This window comes from Rutidosis leptorrhynchoides, chromosome 9, assembly GCF_046630445.1.
Source record: "Rutidosis leptorrhynchoides isolate AG116_Rl617_1_P2 chromosome 9, CSIRO_AGI_Rlap_v1, whole genome shotgun sequence".
In the NCBI taxonomy this organism is placed as follows: domain Eukaryota; kingdom Viridiplantae; phylum Streptophyta; class Magnoliopsida; order Asterales; family Asteraceae; genus Rutidosis; species Rutidosis leptorrhynchoides.
Window position 1 is genome coordinate 356734916 of NC_092341.1, and position 22160 is coordinate 356757075.

General features: G+C 35.0%; 1 protein-coding gene across 1 annotated transcript; it reads left to right on the forward strand.

Moving 5' to 3' along the window:
* The first annotated feature begins 16153 nt into the window (after nucleotides 1–16153).
* LOC139869351 (DNA-directed RNA polymerases IV and V subunit 2-like) lies at nucleotides 16154–22157 on the forward strand. Its single transcript, XM_071857664.1, has 8 exons — nucleotides 16154–16288; nucleotides 16967–17454; nucleotides 17680–17892; nucleotides 17988–18874; nucleotides 18972–19263; nucleotides 19391–20350; nucleotides 20557–20828; nucleotides 21413–22157. The coding sequence occupies exons 2-8, from the start codon at nucleotides 16972–16974 to the stop codon at nucleotides 21912–21914; spliced, it is 3609 nt and encodes a 1202-aa protein (XP_071713765.1). The 5' UTR covers nucleotides 16154–16288; nucleotides 16967–16971; the 3' UTR covers nucleotides 21915–22157.
* Nucleotides 22158–22160: the final 3 nt, after the last annotated feature.

The following is a 22160-nucleotide window of genomic DNA, read 5'->3' on the forward strand; positions in this document are numbered from 1 at the left end:
ATGATGTATTGATTTCATTAGTGAAAATACTCCGCGAAGATTATGTAATCCTTAATGTTTTAGAGATTATTCATTCAATTCAAAAATCAAATGAGCTTAATATGATATTAACTCATCAAATCTGTATTACATCTGAAGAAAATATACATACATATATTTTCATAAAGACGGTAATAAAAAAATTCTTTTGTACAAAGTATTAATTGTGAAATCTTTAACGGGTAGGTAATACTCGGGAAATATATAAGTTCACAATTAATATGTTATACTGTACATTCTTCAACTTTGATTCAAAAATTATTAACTATGCTCACAGCGATATACAATTGTTTCCATACAAATTCAATTACATATTCTGATTTTGAAAAATCAGAATCCAAGCCAAGATTTAACAGAAAACATCACTCTTAGATTCTTACATCTTTCAAATGCTATACTTTGACTTCAAAACTGTGCTAGAATATCACTTCTATTCATAAACCCAGAAAAAAAAAGAAAAAAAAAAAAATTGTATCGTTCAAAATTCTAGAACATCATATGTATCTTGACAATTACAATCTTCATGCAAACCCTTCAAACTTTTGAAAACACCTCGGATTGATAACCAACGATTCGGTTATGATAACTATGAATGCTGATGAAGCAGCAAAAACTGTAAACGACCTTAACGGCCAAAAGTTTGATGATAAAGAATAGTGTGTTGGCAAAGCTCAGAAAAAGAGAAGGTTTGGAACTGGAAAACGGATTGAGCAAAGTATGAAGGAGGCTGTGGATAAATCACAAAGACTAAACCTGCCTTCAAAGAATCCAAATTATTCAGTATCTGCTGAAGCCATTAACGAATACCTTGCTTCCGAATCTAAACCCTTGCGGACAATATTCTTCATCATCCTCTGATATTAGAAATTCTAAGATATCATCGTATCTTTCATTATAAATATCCTCCATATTTCTGGAGATAATTCCATAATCATTCTCATTGGAAATCAATTTTCTCCTTGCGATATCTGTGTAACATCATAAAAGAAACTATTTTAGTTTTTAAATTCTGAAACCTTCGAGTTTAAAATATGAATATTTTTGAAGTGGTGTTGAGAACTGAAGCATGAGTTAGTATAATATAATGACACTTGATCAACCTGTGATTATATTATAGTAAGTCATGCTGAGTTTCTAATGGAACGTGATAAAGGTTCACAGATCATACCCTCATTATAAACCATGTTACATAACTCTTTCATTCTATTTAACCTCTAAACTATCAAGAAAATATTTTCTTAATGATTCGGTCTTTTTCGAGGTATTCTGGTAATTTGACAAGTCAGATTGTGCTATTACCGTTTTTTTTAGAACATTAATTATGTTCATTCTGAAGTTCATACCTACGAATTCTGGACCATTATTCACTTGATTTAAAGTCGGGAAGATAAAACAAAAGCATGAAGCTTCAAAATATCAACGGGAGTATATATAAATCACAGTAAATTGGAGAGAGTATTAACTGTGGATGTCAATGATTATGGAAAGACAGAAGCAGAGACATCAAAATATAAGGGAAGATATAAAACCCAACAACCACCCAGAAATTACAAACCGTGTATATCAATGCGTATAGCAATATAAAGACACGGGAGAATGAAAAACACTATAACCCCAAGGTAATGGTAGAAGAAAATAATTTCCTCCGGTGGTAGATGAAAAAGAAGAATGACAGATATGAAAGTTAGGAGTATATCAAGAATCAGAACTGGATGAAGCATTTTTACAATCTTTTGAAAATAGGAAATGAGGAAGAAGATGTAAGAGTGATGAAAATAATGAAACAGAAGAGGTCAATTTATAGCGAAATATCAAACATAGCAATCGAGGCAAATTACCCATTTAATCAAAAGAAATCTTAATTTCCTTAAATTCCGAAGAATCAAATCTTATTTAGATTATGAAGATTTTCTATTCCTTAAATTACGGAAATCAATCGTTAATATGTCAAGAGTTAAGACGAATCTCTATTCTTCATTTCACTCTTTTACGATAACTTCTCTCATACGCTTCGAATAATCGGATTGTTTTATCCATATTATTCAACGGTGATAAAACTCTATTTATCAACACATATACGGCATGAAAACATTTTTATTGTTAGTCATGACAACCTCACTCAAATTTCGGGACGAAATTTCTTTAACGGGTAGGAACTGTGATGGCCCAGAAATTTCTGACAAAATTTAAACTTAATCTTTGTATGAGTAACATTTTCGACACGATAAACAAAGTCTGTAAAACTGAATCTCAAAAATTTTGATCTATTTTCATATATTCAAATACCTTTCGGTTGTTCTCGATAATTCGCGAACAATTATATGTATATAGATACATATATATATACTATAACTTGAAAACGTAACAATGTCTTAAATTTTTTGATACCGTACATTAAACTTATTGGTTTAAATATTAATTTGAATATATATGATAAGTTGGAATATTAATTATATGAATAACTTACGACGTATATTTAAAACGTGTTTATGAATGTTGAAAATATATATTAACTTGGTCATAAAACGATTTGTTATTATATATATATATATATTAACAAATAGCGAGACAATGATTTATAGAAGTAAATGACCAAAACACTCGAAAGTTTAAGATACACTTTGAATGATATAGTTTATTGATAATTTAAGACTATATTTTGACAAAAGTACGAGTCACAAAAAGTAAATTGCGAGTTTTCTAAGCGTACGAAAATGCGTTCGAGAAACCGGAACCGGGACATAAGTCGAGTGACAACGTACGAGTCATCGGAACGAAAATTACAAGTCAACTATGCACATGAATTTAATATAATATATAATTAATTATTTAAATTATATATATTATATATATTATATTTAATTATGTCGACAAACAAGAAAACATAAAATATGTGAGCTGGATCTGACGGCCATGCGATCGCATGAGAAATAGGCATAAAACCCATGCGATCACATGAGCATCAGAATCAGGAATTATGGCTATAAATACCAGGTTTCTTGCGCATGTTTTTTTTACACATATTACTCCTAAGTATTTATTTATTTATTATTATTATTATTATTATTATTATTATATTATTAAGATTATTATTATTATTAATCTTAATATTTTTAGTAATATTATACATAAAATATTACGACGAGGTCATGAGCGTGTCACTTTCAAAACAAGCTTCAAACGGGATAGAACTAAGGAAATTATGGGTTATAGCTATGGAGGTTATGGGTAATGTTCATGGGTATTGTTGGCAAGTCAAACCTAGTATTTATCATCTCTATTGCGTCTACGTACTTTCCTGCAATATTGAATCTCAATATTGATACGTGAGCATTCATATCTTATCTTTTATATATTAATAGTGTATACATGTCTAGTGCTCGAGTATATATTTATACATGCTTGTATGCTAAATTTCGTCTTTAAACAGTTTATAATGAATCACGAATTAAATACATATATTACTGGTAAAAGGTATATGATATACATGTTTTCGGAAAGCTGGCGAAAAATCAATAACTTTTCATTTAGAAATCGCGTAATTTCGATGAACGAATCAAAAGATATGGTCAACTGAACTATAATTGACGTTAATTGGAATTGCTTTTGAATCTGCAATTAATATTTAAACAACCTGTTTATGAGATTGATAAAATACTACTAGCCAAGTAAATGAATCCTTATATAAGGCACGTTTCGTTTTGTTGAACAATTGTCAAAACTGACTTTTTGAAATGACTTTTGATAACTTTTGTATGTCGATCTCGAGCATTAGGATTGTGATACATTATAACCTAACCTAGTTTATTAGACATGTATTGACCAACATATGTTCTCTAGCTTAAGATCTACGGTTAATCTTGCATTTCGAGTTACGGTCACTTTTTGATGAATGACCTTATGTGCTGCTAAGGTGAGTTTCATTTGCTCCCTTTTTAAATGCTTTTGCAAACTATATTTTTGGGTTGAGAATACACGCACTTTATTTTAAACGTAATGGATACAAGTACATACTAAATTCTATACCGAGTTTAAACCGAAAATCCCTTAGTTTTGGTAACTAGTAACTGCCAGTTATAAGAACTGGTGGGTGCGAGTAGTAGTATATGGATCCATAGGGCTTGATATCCCCGTCTGAGCTAGAGCACTAGCCTTTTAACGGACGTATGCTATTTGAGAAGCGTACACGTTGGTTTGCGTGTATTATTAAGATGATTATACAAAGGGTATAAATTATATATACGTTAAGTTTAGTTACCAGGGTGCTCAATTTCGAAGAATATTTTGATAAACATTTCGGATGAAACAACGGAAATCTTGTGATCCACCTTTATATACAGATTATGCGAAACACTAAAACTGTGAACTCACCAACCTTTGTGTTGACACTTGTTAGCATGTTTATTCTCAGGTTCCCTAGAAGTCTTCCACTGTTTGCTTATATGTTAGACAAGCTATGTGCATGGAGTCTTACATGGAATATTTATCAAGGAAATGTTGCATTCACCAAATCATCACCATGTATCTTATTTTGACTGCATTGTCAACGGAATTACTATTGTAAACTATTATTTACGGTGATTGTCTATATGTAGAAACAATCAGATGTCAAAAACCTTTGATTTAAATATTCATTTATGGTGTGCCTTTTCAAAAGAATGCAATGTTTACAAAATGTATCATATAGAGGTCAAATATCTCGCAATGAAATCGATGAATGACGTGTTCGTCCATATGGATTTGGAGCGATCGTCACATCGGTTGACTTTGTTTGACTTGCATGAACTAGTTGACCATATGTTAACTTTTACTTTGAAACGCGTCGAGTCGAGCAATAACACAACTTATACTTTTAATACCTTCGGTGTAAGCACAATTTAGATTGACGGATCCGTTAGGTTGACAACCTCACCCTACATTATTAACTGTGATGCATTTACTTTGAACATTAGATATACTCGAACAAGTGTATAACATTTTATGAGGTAAAGGCGGGTATAGTAGGTTCTATACTCGGGTCATTGCTAGTATTCAGGTGCTCATAGATTATGCAAACGTTTCGCAACTTGGAGTTGTACTTGTAAAATCTCTTGGTCAAGGAACTTAAACTATTTTTCTGATAACTGTTTTTCAGATACTATGATACGTTACTTGAAACTGTGGTTTACAAACATTTGAAACTAGATATGGTAATGTCTACAATTATATGAAACGAAACTATTTTGATGTCACACATTTGGAACTTGACATCACTGATTACGAGCAGTTAACACTTGACATTGCTGTATGCAAACTTTTGACATAAAACTTTGGAGGTCTTCCACTAATAAACGTTTTGGAATATTATTTCTTAAACCTATTGTATAGTTTACCTAAAACCTGTAGATTCACTCAACATTATTGTTGATCCCATTTTGCGTGTTTTATTTTCAGGTATTAATTGCTTTCGCTGTAAAATATTGTTGTTACGTAGAAGTTAAGCCAAGCACTGGGACCAGAGTTAACATTCCGTTAAAGGGATTTTTGACGGGGTGTTATAGATGGTATAAGTGCTTTGGCTATAGGGAACTAGGATACATTAGTGTGTCTAACTGTAGGGCGCATTAGTGAAGTCTAGTCTATAGCCGCGTGTCTTGGATGACTTTTACACACTATACCTGCACTATTTGCTTCACAATACGACGTGTAGGGCTACACATTACATCACGTACATATACACCCTATACCCATATGATATGGACTTGAACTAAGCGCTATACTACGAACCACATAAGTACCCGTGACACGAGATTTAACTAAATTAAGTTGACTATGCCATCTTGAACTTATGGAGCGATGTCGAATGGAAATGTGAGATAGCATAATGTGATGACCGGGATTACATTATGGTAACTCATATAGAAGTTCCGACATCGCAAAATAAGGAATTGGGACCGAGTCAGGTAGGTTACCTGGATAAACAACGTTAGAACACAACCGTATAACCTCAAATGTGAGTAGAAACTTACACTATACAAATTAATTGTTATCATAACTTGTAATTAACTTGTAATCATGATACAACTCGTCACTGTTCGACACTGTCTGTCACCACCGATCACTACTTGTCAATACAAAGACACTACTTGAACACGCTCGTCATCTCATACCACTACTCAGTACTGTTTATCACTGCTAACTACTACTCAACACCGCCTCTCACTGCTAGTCACGACTGATCACTACTTCTCACTGCTTGTCATTACTAAATACTACTCACTGCTACCGCTTGCTACTTGCTACTACTCAATACTATTCATTACTACTTACCACTACTAAGTACTACTCGTCACTACTAACACCTCCACGCTTTACTACTCGCTATTGTGCATCACAACTCATTTCTGATACGTTTTTAGAGGAGGAATTCCTGGTAACAGCCTGCATAATACGTAGTAGATGTTGTCTACTTGACTTCCAACTTACTTATCGTTCAGCCACCCGCAGTTCACGATTTTGTTACCCAAACACGAGCCTACCTACTGATAACTATTATACCTTATTGGGTGCATTAATATACAAGTGTATATACTTATGATGCTAGCATGCTATCTAACAACTTATACGTCACTACTATCATCACTGCTTATCACAACCCATCGCTACTTATCGCTAACGCCATCACTCATTTCTACTAGTAATACTACTTGTTACCATATTCTTTCTCATTCTGTTCCAACGTACGTTTCTTAAGCGGCAATCATTTTCATTATACCCACAAACATTATCAACCAACTTTGAACACATCGACGCGAACCACACTTCATCTGTTTCCCGCGAGACACACACGTCTGGGAGTTTTTGTACCAACCCTTTTCGATTAAATAGCAGATTTTGTTTGAATTGCCATTACACCTTGTTCATTTTCGTTTTCTATGAAATTTGTCACGTTCTCACTCATCAACCATAATGTTTATATATACTGTCAACACCGGTGCTGAGAGAAGCTTTAACGCTAGAGAATTTGGTCACACCGTTTATAACCCTGTACCTTCCTTAGACAGCGTGTACTCTATAGAACTATTAAACTGGGAAGTTTTAACCTAGTGGTTGAAACAAACTGGTTATCTGACGATACAACCGAGGTAGCAACAACCAGAAGACTATTCGAATTTCTTTCACCGATGATAATAGTGTACGGAGAAGAGATCAGTACACCGTCATGTTACACTAATTACTCGAAGGTCCAGAAGTACATGAGATGAGAATGTCTCGCAATTCTGGCACATGTGAGTAAAGATGAGCCGACATTTAAGAGACCCGAATATTTCCCGACTATTAGAGATTGCCCTGAGCATGTCCACCCCACCGTGAAGTCGAATTTCGAATTAATTTGGTGCCAGCAGCTGCACCCGTTACGTACACAATATAGGGACTTGCACCTTTAGAACTACAAGAGCTTCCCATGGTGAACAACATCAGGGTTATAATGCCCTAATTTGCAACAGGTACTAGAAGGTGGATCACATAACCATGAATTTCTGAGTTGGAACTCCAGTCTTGTTTATTAAAAAGAAGGATGGGTCGATGAGATTGTGTATCGACTATAGAGAATTGAACAAGTTGACAATCAAGAATCGGTATCCGCTACCGAGGATTGATGACTTATTTAATTAACTGTAGGGATATAGTTGTTACTCGAAGGTTGATTTGAGATCCGGATATCACCAATTGAGAGTCAGAGAAGCTGATGTCCCGAAGACGTCATTTAGAACACGTTATGGACATTATGAGTTTACAGTGACACCGTTTGGTTTGACGAATGCACCGGCAGTGTTCATGGATCTCATGAACCGTGTGTGTAAGCCATACCTAGATAAATTTATCATTGTGTTTATTGATGATATATTGGTGTACTCCGAGAACAAGGAAGAGCACGAACAACATATACGTTCGATATTGACTATGCTTAGAAAAGAGCAGTTGTATACAAAGTTCTCTAAGTGTGACTTTTGGTTACCAGAGGTAAAATTTCTTGGCCATGTTGTAGGGGCCAAGGAAATACAGGTCGAGCCAGCAAAGATTGAGTCGGTTAAGAACTGGGAAACTCCAAAGACGCCAACTCAGATCCGACAATTTTTGGGTCTAGCTGGTTACTACAGGAGATTCATTGAAGGATTCTCTAAGATTGTCCGACCATTAACCATGTTGACTCATAAGGGCAAGAAGTATGAGTGGTCAGAACCGCAAGAAACTGCATTTCAGTTGTTGAAAGAGAAGTTAACAACTGCACCGATATTGTCTCTACACGAGGGAAGTGAAGATTTTGTTGTTTATTGTGATGCCTCACGTCAAGGCATGGGTTACATGCTTATGCAACGAAATAAGGTTATTGCTTATGGATCACGACAGTTAAAGATTCATGACCATAACTACACTACGCACAACCTTGAACTAGGAGATGTTGTCTTTGCACTTAAGATGTGGAGACACTACCTATATGGGACCCAGTTTACTATCTTCACTGACCATAAGAGTTTACAGCACACATTTGATCAGAAAAGCTCAACATGAGACAACGACATTGGATGGAACTGCTTAACGATTATAACTGTGAACTTCAATACCATCCGGGCAAGGCGAATGTTGTGGCAGATGCTTTAAGCAGAAAAGAGCGAGAGAGACCCCTCAGGGTTAAAGCGCTTAACATAGTTGTCTGTACGAATCTCACATCACAGATTCGCGAAGCACAACGAGAGGCCGTGAAACAAGAAAATGTCGATGTTGAATTTCTCAGAGGAATGGATAAGAAATTTGACACCAAGGAGGACGGAACACGGTACTTTGCTAATCGAACCTGGGTACCAAAGTTTGGTGGATTGAGAGAACTAGTGTTGGAGGAAGCATACAAGTCAAGGTACTCAATTCATCCAGGATCAGATAAAATGTACCAAGATTTGAAGGCATTTTATTGGTGGCCAAATTTGAAAGCTGATATTGCTACCTATGTCGGAAAGTGCTTGACTTGCGCTAAAGTCAAGGCGGAACATCAGAAGCCATTAGGATTATTAACTCAACCAGAGATTCCCCAGTGGAAGTGAGAAGGTATTACAATGGACTTCATCATAAAACTGCCGAGAACGGTGGGAGGTTACGATACTGTTTGGGTTATAGTGGATGTTCTCACTAAGTCTGCACACTTCTTACCGATAAGAGAAACTTCTAAAATGGAGAAGTTGGCTCAGATTTACATTAAGGAAGTCGTCTCTAGGCATGGAGTGCCTATATCTATTATATCCGATCGCGACAGCAGATTCACTTCCAGGTTTTGGCAGTCATTACAGAAAGCAATGGGGACCCGTTTAGATATGAGTACAGCATATCACCCCCAGACAGATGGCCAGAGCGAACGAACTATTCAAACTTTTGAGGACATGTTGCGAGCATGTGTCATTGATTTCGGAAACAGATGGGATAAGTACTTACCACTAGCTGAGTTCTCATACAATAACAGCTACCATGCGAGCATTAAAGCTGCACCTTTCGAAGCATTATACGGAAGAAAGTGTAGATCTCCCGTATGTTGGAGCGATTTGGGGGATAGTCAGTTGACAGGTCCTGAGATTATTCAGGAGACAACGGAGAAAGTCCTACAGATTCAGGAACGATTGAGAACAGCTCGGAGTCGTTAAAAGAGTTACGTCGATGTTAGACGGAAGGACACAGATCTCCAAGTTGGTGACAAAGTCATGCTTAAAGTATCACCTTGGAAGGGTGTTATACGGTTCGGGAAATGAGGTAAACTGAGTCCTAGATATGTTGGACCGTTCGAGATAACTGAAAGAGTTGGACCGGCAGCTTACAGGTTGGAACTGCCACAAGCACTCAGCGGTATACACGACGTTTTTCATGTATCCAACCTAAAGAAGTGCCTAGCCGATGAGAATTTGATTATTCCTTTAGAGGAACTGCGTATCGACGACAAACTTCATTTCATTGAAGAACCTGTCGAAATCTTGGGCCGTGAGGTCAAACGGTTGAAACAAAGCAGAATTCCTATCGTTAAATTTCGGTGGAACGCGAGAAGAGGACCAGAGTTCACGTGGGAGCGTGAAGATCAGATGAGACAAAAGTATCCGCAACTGTTTCCCAAGGAAACTATTTCAGCGGACGATCACTAAAATTTCGGGATGAAATTTTCAATAACACGTGGGTAATGTAACAACCCTGCTTTTTCCGTCACTTCCGTTAAATTTCTGTTAGTTATTTAACGGCGATTACTTGACTTTTATGTGTTTATGTGTAATAAATACATACTTGATCCTTGGAGGGTTACAATAATTAATATGAGTTGATATTAATTCGAATAAATATTTCAGATAAAGAAATACAATAAAAATGATACGGTTTTGATAAATGTTTTTTGAGCAACGAAACACTCGGGTTTATTTTAATAATTATTAGCTTTTCAAAAATATTTAATTCATTGGGTTGTTAATAAATTAACGTTTGGTTGCGTTTTAACGATCGGTTTAGCGTTCCGGGCCTTCGGTACGACTAAACGGCACTTGAAACGGACCACGATTACACGCTTTTGTAAAACGAGAGCCCGGGAACTTACCACATAGGCCATTCGGCCGATTTCCCATCTCCCACCCCCTTTTATGTTTAATTTTGCAACTTGAGGGACCTACGTGCTAAATTAGTGAACTAGTGTTAGTATAAATACAAGTATTAAACCTAAAATTAGTAAAACCCTCACAATTAAACTGCACCAGTCGATCCCTCCTCTCCCTCCTACTGCCATCACCATACTCACACCCACACACATCAAACTTCAATTTTTGGCCAAGCCTTGAACATCAAACTTGCAATTCTCGTTGTCCTCTACACGTGTGTGTCGTTAATTTTGTGATCAAAGGTATAAATAGCTAAAACATAATCTTTAAAATCTAAATTTTGTTAAAGTTTCATGGATTAGGTTGTCTATTGCTCAAGTCTTGATGTGTGATTATTGTTTGATGCGTTAATTTGTCCGGTTGTGTTGATTAGCATGAAAACCGAATTGTTTATTACATGTACATTAAATTTTGATTTTTCAAATGCATGATATTATGTGATAATTAGATTTCTTGCGAAAAACTATTGATTTTAGGCTTTGGATTCGCTTGATTTCGTTTCCGGATGATCAAGTTATGGCCAATTGAAATTAACGTTGTGTTTTTGTGATTGATCAGAAATTATGGGTTTGATAGACCACGAATTGGGTTGTGAAATTAATGCCATTGGATAGGTAATTTAAAAATACTCCGGTTACACTAGGATATCATGTTGTTTGCTTATGTATAACTTGAGATATGCTTGATTTAGTGAAAAAGTGGTTTTATACAGCACTTGCATGAAAACAGTCTTGTATAATAAAATATGTTAGCTTCTGGATTTAAAGCTTTGCATATTTGAAATGTACACAAAAATTACTTCACTTTTCATGTAGATATCATAGTCTGATTGAATCTAGATCTTTGGATAATTGTGTGCGAATGTGACTAGCTAAACTAGGATCGTAACAGCAACTTGCTCTCTGTTTTATACTCTGTGGTTTGTGTTTATTGAATTAGAATGTATGATTCTGGAATATGAATTTTGACATGATGTGTGACATATGGTTAGTTAATTTCAATCTCTGAGACCTTATGCATTGGGCACAATAGGGCCATATATTATGTAAATTCTGAATTGAGCTGAAAACTGAACTTCCAACTTGCATGAATAAACTGTACAAATTGGCTAAACAAAAATTGCTCAACTTTTGATATGTGTTATTTTGACTTGTCCTTGAACTATGGCCACTGGTATTGTATCAATTTCATATCCCTAGCTCCGGTTATAGCCAAAACCAAATCAGTGCGCGGTCAGAAATTGATTTGACAAACTATAAATGTACCCCTTCTGATTCCTGACTTTTAATTATCATATGAGACCCTGGCCAGACTTTTTGGAATCGATTTTGAGTATACTTATGATATGGAGTTTACCATGTTTGCATGAATTTTGTACTATGATATAATATGCTAAGTTTGCTACATGTACATGAACTTTGTGCAAAACGATAAACTGAAATTGTGAAATTGACCATTTATGATCCAAAACGTGTTGTTTGACTTAGGTTTGACATGTTGACCAACATTTGACATGAAACTACTGATGTTGACCTTAGTTGACTACTTTGACCAAGTTTGACTTTTGGTTTGACTTCGGTTGCCTTCGTTTGACTTGCATGAACTAGTTGACCGTATGTTGACTTTTACTTTGAAACGCGTCGAGTCGAGCAATAAGAAAACTTATACTATGAAACCACATTTGTTTAAGACATATATGTTGACCAACCTAAATACGTATACTTAGGTTGCATTACTCGGCTATAATCCGTACAAGTAATTGTCCACTTTTCAACCCGAGCTTTTTTCGAAGGTGAGTCTACAGTCCCGCTTTTTACATATTTTCAGATATGAGAATACACACTGTTATACTCACATTATCAAATGCTTTTTGTATTGACACGGGTACTATATATGCATATTGAGTTTGTTCACAAAGCCTCTAGCTTGAATACTTTTAATACCTTAGGTGTAAGCACAATTTAGATGGACGGATCCATTAGGTTGACAACCTCACCCTACATTATTAACTGTGGTGCATTTACTTTGAACATTAAATACACTCGAACAAGTGTATAACATTTTATGAGGTAACGGCGGGTATAGTAGGTTCTATACTCCGGTCATTGCTAGTATTCAGATGCTCATAAATTATGCCAACGTTTCACAACCTGGAGTTGTACTTGTAAAATCTCGTAGTCAAGGAACTTAAAATATTTTTCTGATAACTGTTTTTCAGATACTATGTTACGTTACTTGAAACTGTGGTTTACGAACATTTGAAACTAGACATGGTAATGTCTACAATTATATGAAATGAAACTATTTTGATGTCACACATTTGGAACTTGACATCACTGATTACGAGCAGTTAACACTTGACATTGTTGTATGCAAACTTTTGACATAAAACTTTGGTGGTCTTCCACTAATAAACATTTTGGAATATTATTTCTTAAACATATTGTATAGTTTACCTAAAATCTGTAGATTCATTCAACATTATTGTTGATCCCGTTTTGCGTGTTTTATTCTCAGGTATTAATTGCTTCCGCTGTAAAATATTGCTGTTACGTAGAAGTCAAGCCAAGCACTGGGACCAGAGTTAACATTCCGTTAAAGGGATTTTTGACGGGTTGTTATAAATGAGTCCGGGCTGCTCGCGTAGCGAGTAGTCGCCCTGGGATTAGTCAAGTTGACCGTCTGGATACCCAGGTTAAAAAGAACTATAAAATGCATATATGCATATAATAAAAACTACTAAATTTATAATAAACTAGTGAAAAGACCCGTGAAATCACGGGTTTGTTTTAATGAAACGTATGAATTCTATCTTTTAAATAAAATTGATTTCACTACTTGAAATGCTCCAATCAATTACATAACATAAGTGTAATGCAACATGTCAATCAAACATTTTTTAAATATGATACATTACGTACTTAGATTCAACAAAAATTAAAGATGAAAACCAATTCAAATATGTCAGTAACAAATCACAATCAAGTCTCACAAGAACTTTACATCTTAGATAATAATAATTTACATTTCATCTACCATCAACACTATTACTCAAAAATTTCTCATGACCCATTTGATTCAACTCATATCAGTTACTCGGTATGAGATTAGATAGAAGCAAAACTACATAAAACAAATACTCACCTGCATAAAACAAAACTACATAAAACAAATACTCACCTGCACTGCTGCACATGACATAATATGAGTCACGAGTCCTTTCTTTTTTGAATTGAGGTAATTAAAAAATCAAGTTGCAATAGATAATCTGGTTTCAAGTCTCCTTTTTGAATTAAAAGACCTGACAACCAAGTTGTAAGAGATAAAATGAATCACTAAGCACATTCACTAAGACACATAAATGGTAACATACATATACACTCTTTAAATCTTTAAAAAAATACTGATATAATAATAATAAAAATATATCCAAATTACTTGTTTAGTCAGAATAGCTAACTGGTATGTGATACCTGTACATTTTACAGACCATCGAATGCTACAATATCAAAACTTTATCTTTGTTTCTGCCCTTCACATCCTTCATCCAAAACTATGTTTATGCCCTTCACATCCTTCATCCAAAACATGCTTCGTAATTAGATACATAGCGCAATGGTATGAGATACACTTTTTAGAGAATTCTCTTTTAAACACTTTGTCTCATACTCTTATTAAGAAATCATCATTGTAACCCCTAAATTATTTATCATGTAACATAACTACTTAAGTGCTAATTCTATTATATAATATGAACATAGAAACTTGGAGCAAACATATATCTATAAATAAAGTAGATGTAGTTATATAACTAAATTTCAGAGAAAAAAAGGAAAAGAAACTAACCTCATCACCTCCCTTGCCCAAAACTAAGATATAACAATCATCACTTCATATGAAATACATTCTTCGTCAGTTTGTAAAAGTAAAACAACATCTAATGTATTTATATCATATTAAAAAGTTCTATAGAAAATGATGATAAGACATTAACCTCGTCACGGGAAGCAGCTCTCTATTCTCAAAACGCCATAATCCTCAACAAAAAGTGGCTGATCATTTTATCAAAACCCCATTTCATTCATTTTAAAATAATCTCTTTAAGATATTGTTGACACAGAAGATAAAATTAAACAAACAAACATATAATTGATTACATAATTATCGATCCATTTAAAAACCAAACCACAAGAGCACGAGACCACTCTTATAGATTAATACAATATTATCAGGAAAAGCGGGAATCAAGAGACACATAAGTATATCGTTGTTACAGTTTATATACAAATTCGGGATAAGAGTAATTGGATCATTCAAACCTGTTTAAGTATTACATTTTTCTTGATGATTTAGGCTCCACACAATTTGATTTTAATCGGATGAATCGTAGTTAGCTTTATAAATTATTTCCAGAGTATGTAAACAAAATAGATTTACAAACATTTTATCAAATAAAAGAAAGATCTTATAAATGAAGATAATTACTTCATTAATGAGAATAATGGGTCGGATTTAAAGTCTATCTTATTGGTGTTTATTTTTTATTTTATTTTTTCAATTTCAATAATATAATTTTTATTAATTTTAAGAAGTTTTTTTTTAAATTGTAAATTAAATAACTTAATGACATCACTAAGTGGGCTTAGAATTTTTTCTTTTTATTTTTTGATTTTCTTTTGTAAAGGAAAATTGTTATTTATGACATCATAATGTTAGAGATTTAATATTAGTTACTAGTGAAATGACCCGTGAAATCACGGGTTTGTTTAAATGAAACAGTTTAATGATATGTTTTATGTATTAAGTGAACGTAAATGCTAAAATTATTTAGTTTAATGACCCGTTGAATCACATAGTCCGACTAAGAAACTCGTCAGCTGAACATTTCATCAAACACCTAAAATGCATATTAAACAATCATCATCCAATCATAAGATATAATATTGGTTGTCATTTTATTTTAAAAGTGTAAATTAAAAATATAAATATAAAATTGGTTTCCTTCTACCTAACTTTTATACTTTCTCGTACTCAATTCAAAATAATTAATTACAATAATTTAAAATTAATTAATTTTAATAATAAAAATAATTATTAATAAGATTTAATAATAATAATTAATTAATAAGATTTAATTTTAATTCTAAATTATTTAGATTAATGACATCATCCACCATGCTTAGATTTTTTTCTTTTTCTTTTTGATTTTTTCTTAACAAAAGAGTTAACCTAATAATGACATCATCATTTTAGCAATATAATAGATAGATAGATAGATTATATTTTATTTTATTTTATATTTTTTAAAATTTAAATTTAAATTGAATTTTTTCTAAGATTACATCTTCAATTTTACCTTTTTCCCAAATTATTCACCGTTTACGTTACTCACACCTACTGTCAATTATTTTCACTCCACAAAAACATTGCCTGTGAGTGAGCTACAACTCTTCGACGCCCGAAAACACTCTTTCAAACCCTCCTAAAAATCATCATTTTTTAATTGCATTTCTCGTTTTCTTTAGTCATCTACAAACCCTAACAATCAACCAAAGCTGAAAACAGGAAAATCGATCTCTAATTCATTATTTGTAAGTATATATATCTCTAAACATGCATACAATAGCTCTTCGATTTTATTGCTGTTAACAATTTAGGTTTACACGGATCCGCTTGCTATTTACATTTACTGAAATTTCATGAAATGAAGCTGCTCATAATTTGTATACGGTGTTTTTATTAGGGTTTTTGTGTTATGCGTTTACATATTTTACTTCTATATTTGTTTGTTTTTAGGGTTTTGAGCTATTCAAGGGCTAAAATGTAAGGAAAACTAATTTTGCACTCCATAAAAGCCTACCGAAACATAATGTCATTTGATCATATTATTGTTTATATCTATATATTACTCTTGTCATTAATCATTTTTCGGTTTTACAATTTGATTTTGATATTTATATATGTGAGTTTGGTATTGGCTTTATAGATCTAGTTATAATTATCTGGTTCATGGAATTTATGAGGCTAAAAACGTGAAAATTTAGATGCATATAATTTATATATATATATATATATATATATATATATATATATATATATATATATATATATATATATATATATATATATATATATATATATATATCTGCTCAAATTTTGTTTTTCAGATATGATTAAGTATGAGTTAGATATTGGCTTACAAATTATATGACCACTGGTTGTTTTGCACTAGTGATATTGAACTTATTGGATGAATTTATTACTTTCAGATAAAATGGAAAAAGGAGGACCAAGTGAGAAGGATAAGCGTTTAAACGGAGCAGTTCATCCTGACTTAGATGAAGAATTTGATGATGATGATGATATGATGGATGCACCATCGGTCAAGGATTTTGATGAAGCGACACTGAAACTCTTCACTAAAAAGGCAGCGACATCCTTTTTTAAACACTATGGTCTGATAAGTCATCAGATTAACTCTTATAATGACTTCATCAAAGAAGGGATTCAGAACGTGTTTGACTCGATTGGCGAGATAATCGTTGAACCGGGATATGACCCGTCTAAAAAGGGTGACAATGAGTGGAGGTTCGCCTCAGTCAAGTTTGGGAAGGTCACCCTTGAACGCCCAAGGTTTTGGACCGGTGAGAAATTTTCTGCTGATAGTGGTAAAGAGTATCTAGAATTCTTGCCTAGACATGCCCGGCTTCAAAATATGACATATTCTTCTAGGATGAAGGTTCAGTTCACGAAAGAGGTAATGAAAATGATAATACCTTGTAACTTTGATATGAAAAAACTATGCTTTTGATTGATCTATTTCTCTGTCTTTGCACTGTTTGTGTGTATTGTTGGTTTGCAAATATACCTATATGAATATGAATGGGTTGTTTTGGACTATCTTCCACCCTAACAGGTCAAATAGTTAAAAGAAGAGTTTAATATAATAATTTGCGGGGTTTTTTTTTTCATAATATGGCAGGTGTATACTCAAGAACTTGTGAGAAGTGACAAGTTTAAAACTGGAAAAGACAAGTATCTGGACAAGAAAGTTATAGAAACCGAGTCGGGGGATGTGATTATAGGGAGGATCCCTGTAATGGTTAATTCTGACTCGTGTTGGATGAGTGGAGCTGATAAAAACGACTGTGATTATGACCAAGGCGGTTATTTTATAATCAAGGGAGCTGAAAAGGTGACAACATATACTAAACTAAATATTTCTGCATGATAAACTGTCATATATCTTTGAGAGGTCATAAAATTATTAATAATGTTATGTTATTGCAGACTTTTATCGCACAAGAACAACTCGGATCGAATCGAGTATGGTTGAGTGATAATCAAAGCTGGCGAGTGACGTACCGGTCAGTTAATAAGAGAAAGAGGGTGTATGTGAAACTGGCCGATGGGCCAAAGTTTGAAGATATTGGTAGTTCGGCGAAACTGGTAACGGTTTATATTCTAAGCCTAATGGATATCCCGATCTGGATCCTTTTTTATGCCCTGGGCGTGAAATCGGATAAAGAGGTAATCAACCTAATCGATGCAGACATAAAGGACGTAAACATCACCAATATTCTGGTTGCCTCTATACACGCTGCAGACCAAGAGTGTGAAGATTTTCGAAAAGGGAAAAATTCACTAAAGTTTATTGAGAATCTTCTAAAAAAGAGCAGATTCCCACCTAAAGAATCGGTTGTTGAGTCCATTGAGGCGTATTTGTTTCCGAGTATTGTCGGGTTCGGTCGAAAAGCAAGATTTTTGGGATACATGGTGAAATGCCTTCTTGATGGTTACACGGGTCAAAGAAAGCCAGACAACAAAGATGATTTTAGGAACAAAAGGTTGGAGTTAGCCGGTGAGCTACTCGAACGGGAGTTAAAGAATCATTTAAGACACGCTGAGAGACAGATGGTTAAATCGATGCAACGGGATTTGTATCCAGATAAAACAGTACGTGAAATAGTGTGTTACCTTGATGCAGCCATTATTACAAACGGCCTTTCTCGTGCCTTTTCGACGGGTTCCTGGTCACATGCATATCAAAACATGGAGAAGACGTCTGGAGTTGTGGCCATGCTTAGACGGGCTAACCCGTTACAGATGATTGCTGATATGAGAAGAACCCGCCAACGGGTTTTGTATGCTGGTAAAGCTGGAGATGCACGATATCCGTAAGTGTTCTTAAATGTTTGTTTGTTAGTTATAAATGTGACAAGACTTGAGCTTTATTATCTGTTTGTTTGATTGTTTATTATTATCTTTTTTTAGGCACCCGTCTCACTGGGGAAAGATATGTTATCTATCTACACCAGATGGGGAAGATTGCGGGTTGATAAAGAATTTGGCTGGAACTGCACTTGTTACAACTACAGTTCGAGAACAAATATCAGATACACTTGTTGCTTGTGGGATGGAGAAATTGGTGGATGATACCAAAACATCAGTCAATGAAATGGATAAGATTTTTGTTGATGGCGACTGGGTTGGGATTTGTGAAAATTCTGCTTCTTTTGTGGCTGAATTTAGGCGCAGACGACGTAGGAAAGAAGTGCCTCATCAGGTTAGTGTCTAACTTTGACCAAGTTTGATTTTGACCGAGTTTTGACTGATTTTGACCAAGTTTGACCTTATGATCTGATATTGATACGTGTAGTTCATGTTTTTTTTTTTTATGTATATGTTTTCAGGTTGAAATTAAAAGAGATGGTAAACATAAAGAAGTGAGAATATTTTGTGATGCTGGGCGGGTCTTGCGCCCACTTTTAGTTGTTAAAAACCTGCACAAAATTAAACTTTTGAAAGGGGGTGGACACTCATTCCAAGATCTTTTAGATAATGGAGTTGTTGAGCTAATCGGACCCGAAGAGGAAGAAGATTGCTGCACAGCATGGGACATTAAGTATCTATTTCTGGAAGAGAAAAACCACTACCCGGCCAAATACACACACTGTGAACTCGACATGTCATTCATGTTAGGTTTAAGCTGTGGCATAATCCCGTTCGCGAACCATGACCATGCGAAAAGGGTTCTGTACCAGTCACAAAAGCACAGTCAGCAAGCGATCGGGTACTCATGTACTAATCCCGACATCAGAGTCGATACCCTTTCTCACCAGCTATTCTACACACAAAGGCCACTTTTCAAAACCGTGCTTTCCGATTGTCTTGAAAAGTCGGGTCAACCGTCTGGTCAAAGTCAAAAGGGGATGATCCCGAGACCCGAGTTTTACAACGGGCAGTGTGCTATTGTGGCTGTAAATGTTCATCTTGGTTACAACCAGGAAGATTCTTTGGTCATGAACCGATCTTCACTTGACCGTGGCATGTTTCGGTCAGAACATATCCGGAGTTATAAAGCGGAAGTCGAGAATAAGGAAGCGGCTTCGGGGAAGAAAATTAGTAATGATGATACAGTCAACTTTGGGAAGATACAAAGTAAGATTGGGCGGGTCGATAGTTTGGATGATGATGGGTTCCCGTTTATTGGTGCCAATTTGCAAAGCGGTGATATAGTTATCGGGAAATATACTGAATCAGGTTCTGATCATAGTGTGAAGCTGAAACACACAGAACGAGGGATGGTTCAAAAGGTAATCTTGTCAGCAAATGATGAAGGAAAGAACTTTGCTGTAGTATCTCTGAGACAGGTAATTTGCTTATTTCATTGTGTTTGTTATTATATTATTCTGACCCGTTACTAAACCCATGTGCCTGTGAACGGGTCCATTTGGTTAAGCTATATATGTAACGGGTTAAATGGGTAAAATTGAAAGTAAACTACATTATAAAGAAGGGAATAAGAATGTTTGCTTATATTTTTATTGCTAAAGTAATGATGTGTTGGTTTTATTAGGTGCGTTCACCGTGTCTGGGTGACAAGTTTTCGAGCATGCATGGGCAAAAGGGTGTTTTGGGTTATCTGGAAACTCAAGAGAATTTTCCTTTTAGTGTACAAGGGATTGTTCCAGATATTGTTATAAACCCGCATGCGTTTCCTTCAAGACAAACTCCCGGTCAGATGCTGGAATCTGCCCTGGGCAAGGGTATTGCTTTGGGCGGGTCACAACGATATGCCACACCTTTCTCTTCTCCCTCCGTCGATGCCATAACCAACCAGCTTCACAGGTAAACTACCTACTTCACTTTATATATGCAGCAGATCTTTGACCCTACTCGGCCGACTTTGACCCACTTTTTAGCGTTGACCGTTTTTAAGGTGTTTTTGGGCCAAGTCGGGACGAGCTAGTCTCTTATATGACATGTCGGCCAACTTTTACAACTGTGGTTGCAATGTATCTAGCAGTTTGTTATATAAATTGTAGAATATTTGTTGGATTTTGAAAGTGAGGTTACCCCAGTTGACCTCTAGAGTCAACTATTCATTCTACATATCCAAATGGAGTGTCATTTTCTTTTTTACTGTCTTAATTATGATCACTGAGCCTCAAAGGTGATAATTTTAATCCATTTACTATGATTTGGGTCGATTGTGGATGTAATATCTCCAGCAGATCATAATAGGGGTCAAGCATAAAACTAGTATAAAAGTGAAATTGGTTAATTGGGTCAGATTGGTTGAAACTTGAAAGTCACTCGAAGTGTACTTCAACTGTTTTTTAACGTTATAAATCCGTCTATTCCGCTAAACCGTACATTATCAGAAATATATGGTATATATAATCAAATTTCAATATAATTCAAAATTTCAGGGCAGGATTTTCAAGATGGGGAAGTGAGAGGCTATACGACGGCAGGACTGGTGAAATAATAAAATCTCTTGTTTTCATGGGACCCACGTTTTACCAGAGGCTGGTACACATGTCTGAAGATAAAGTCAAGTTCAGAAACACGGGTCCCGTACATCCTCTCACTCGACAACCAGTTGCTGACAGGAAACGTTTCGGTGGTATCAAATTTGGATACATGGAACGAGACTGTCTCATTGCCCATGGAGCCTCAGCTAATCTACACGAACGTTTATTCACTCTTAGTGACAGCTCAGAGATGCATGTCTGTACAAGGTGCAAGAGAATGGCTACTGTGATTCAGAGGACTGTCCCTGGGGGTTTAAAGATACGTGGGCCCTATTGTCGTGTGTGTGACTCACTTGAAGATGTTATTAAGGTGCGCGTTCCGTATGGTGCGAAGTTGCTGTCGCAAGAATTGTTCTGTATGGGTATTTCTTTGAAGTTTGATACTGAGCTATGTTAGAATTGGTATCTTTTATGTATGGGGGTACAACAAAACCTATTTAGATTTAATTGTTAAGATGTTTAGACTTGTGTTCTCCGCGGGTAGTTGTACATGATGAACATTGTCTCTTTCAGCCTTTGGTATGCAACTTTGTTAAGTTATTGGTCGATGTGGTCTTTGGTTTGGTACACAACTTCGTTTAAGTTATTCGTTGATGAACATTGTCTATTATCACGTAAAAAATACAAGCATAATTTCAATTTC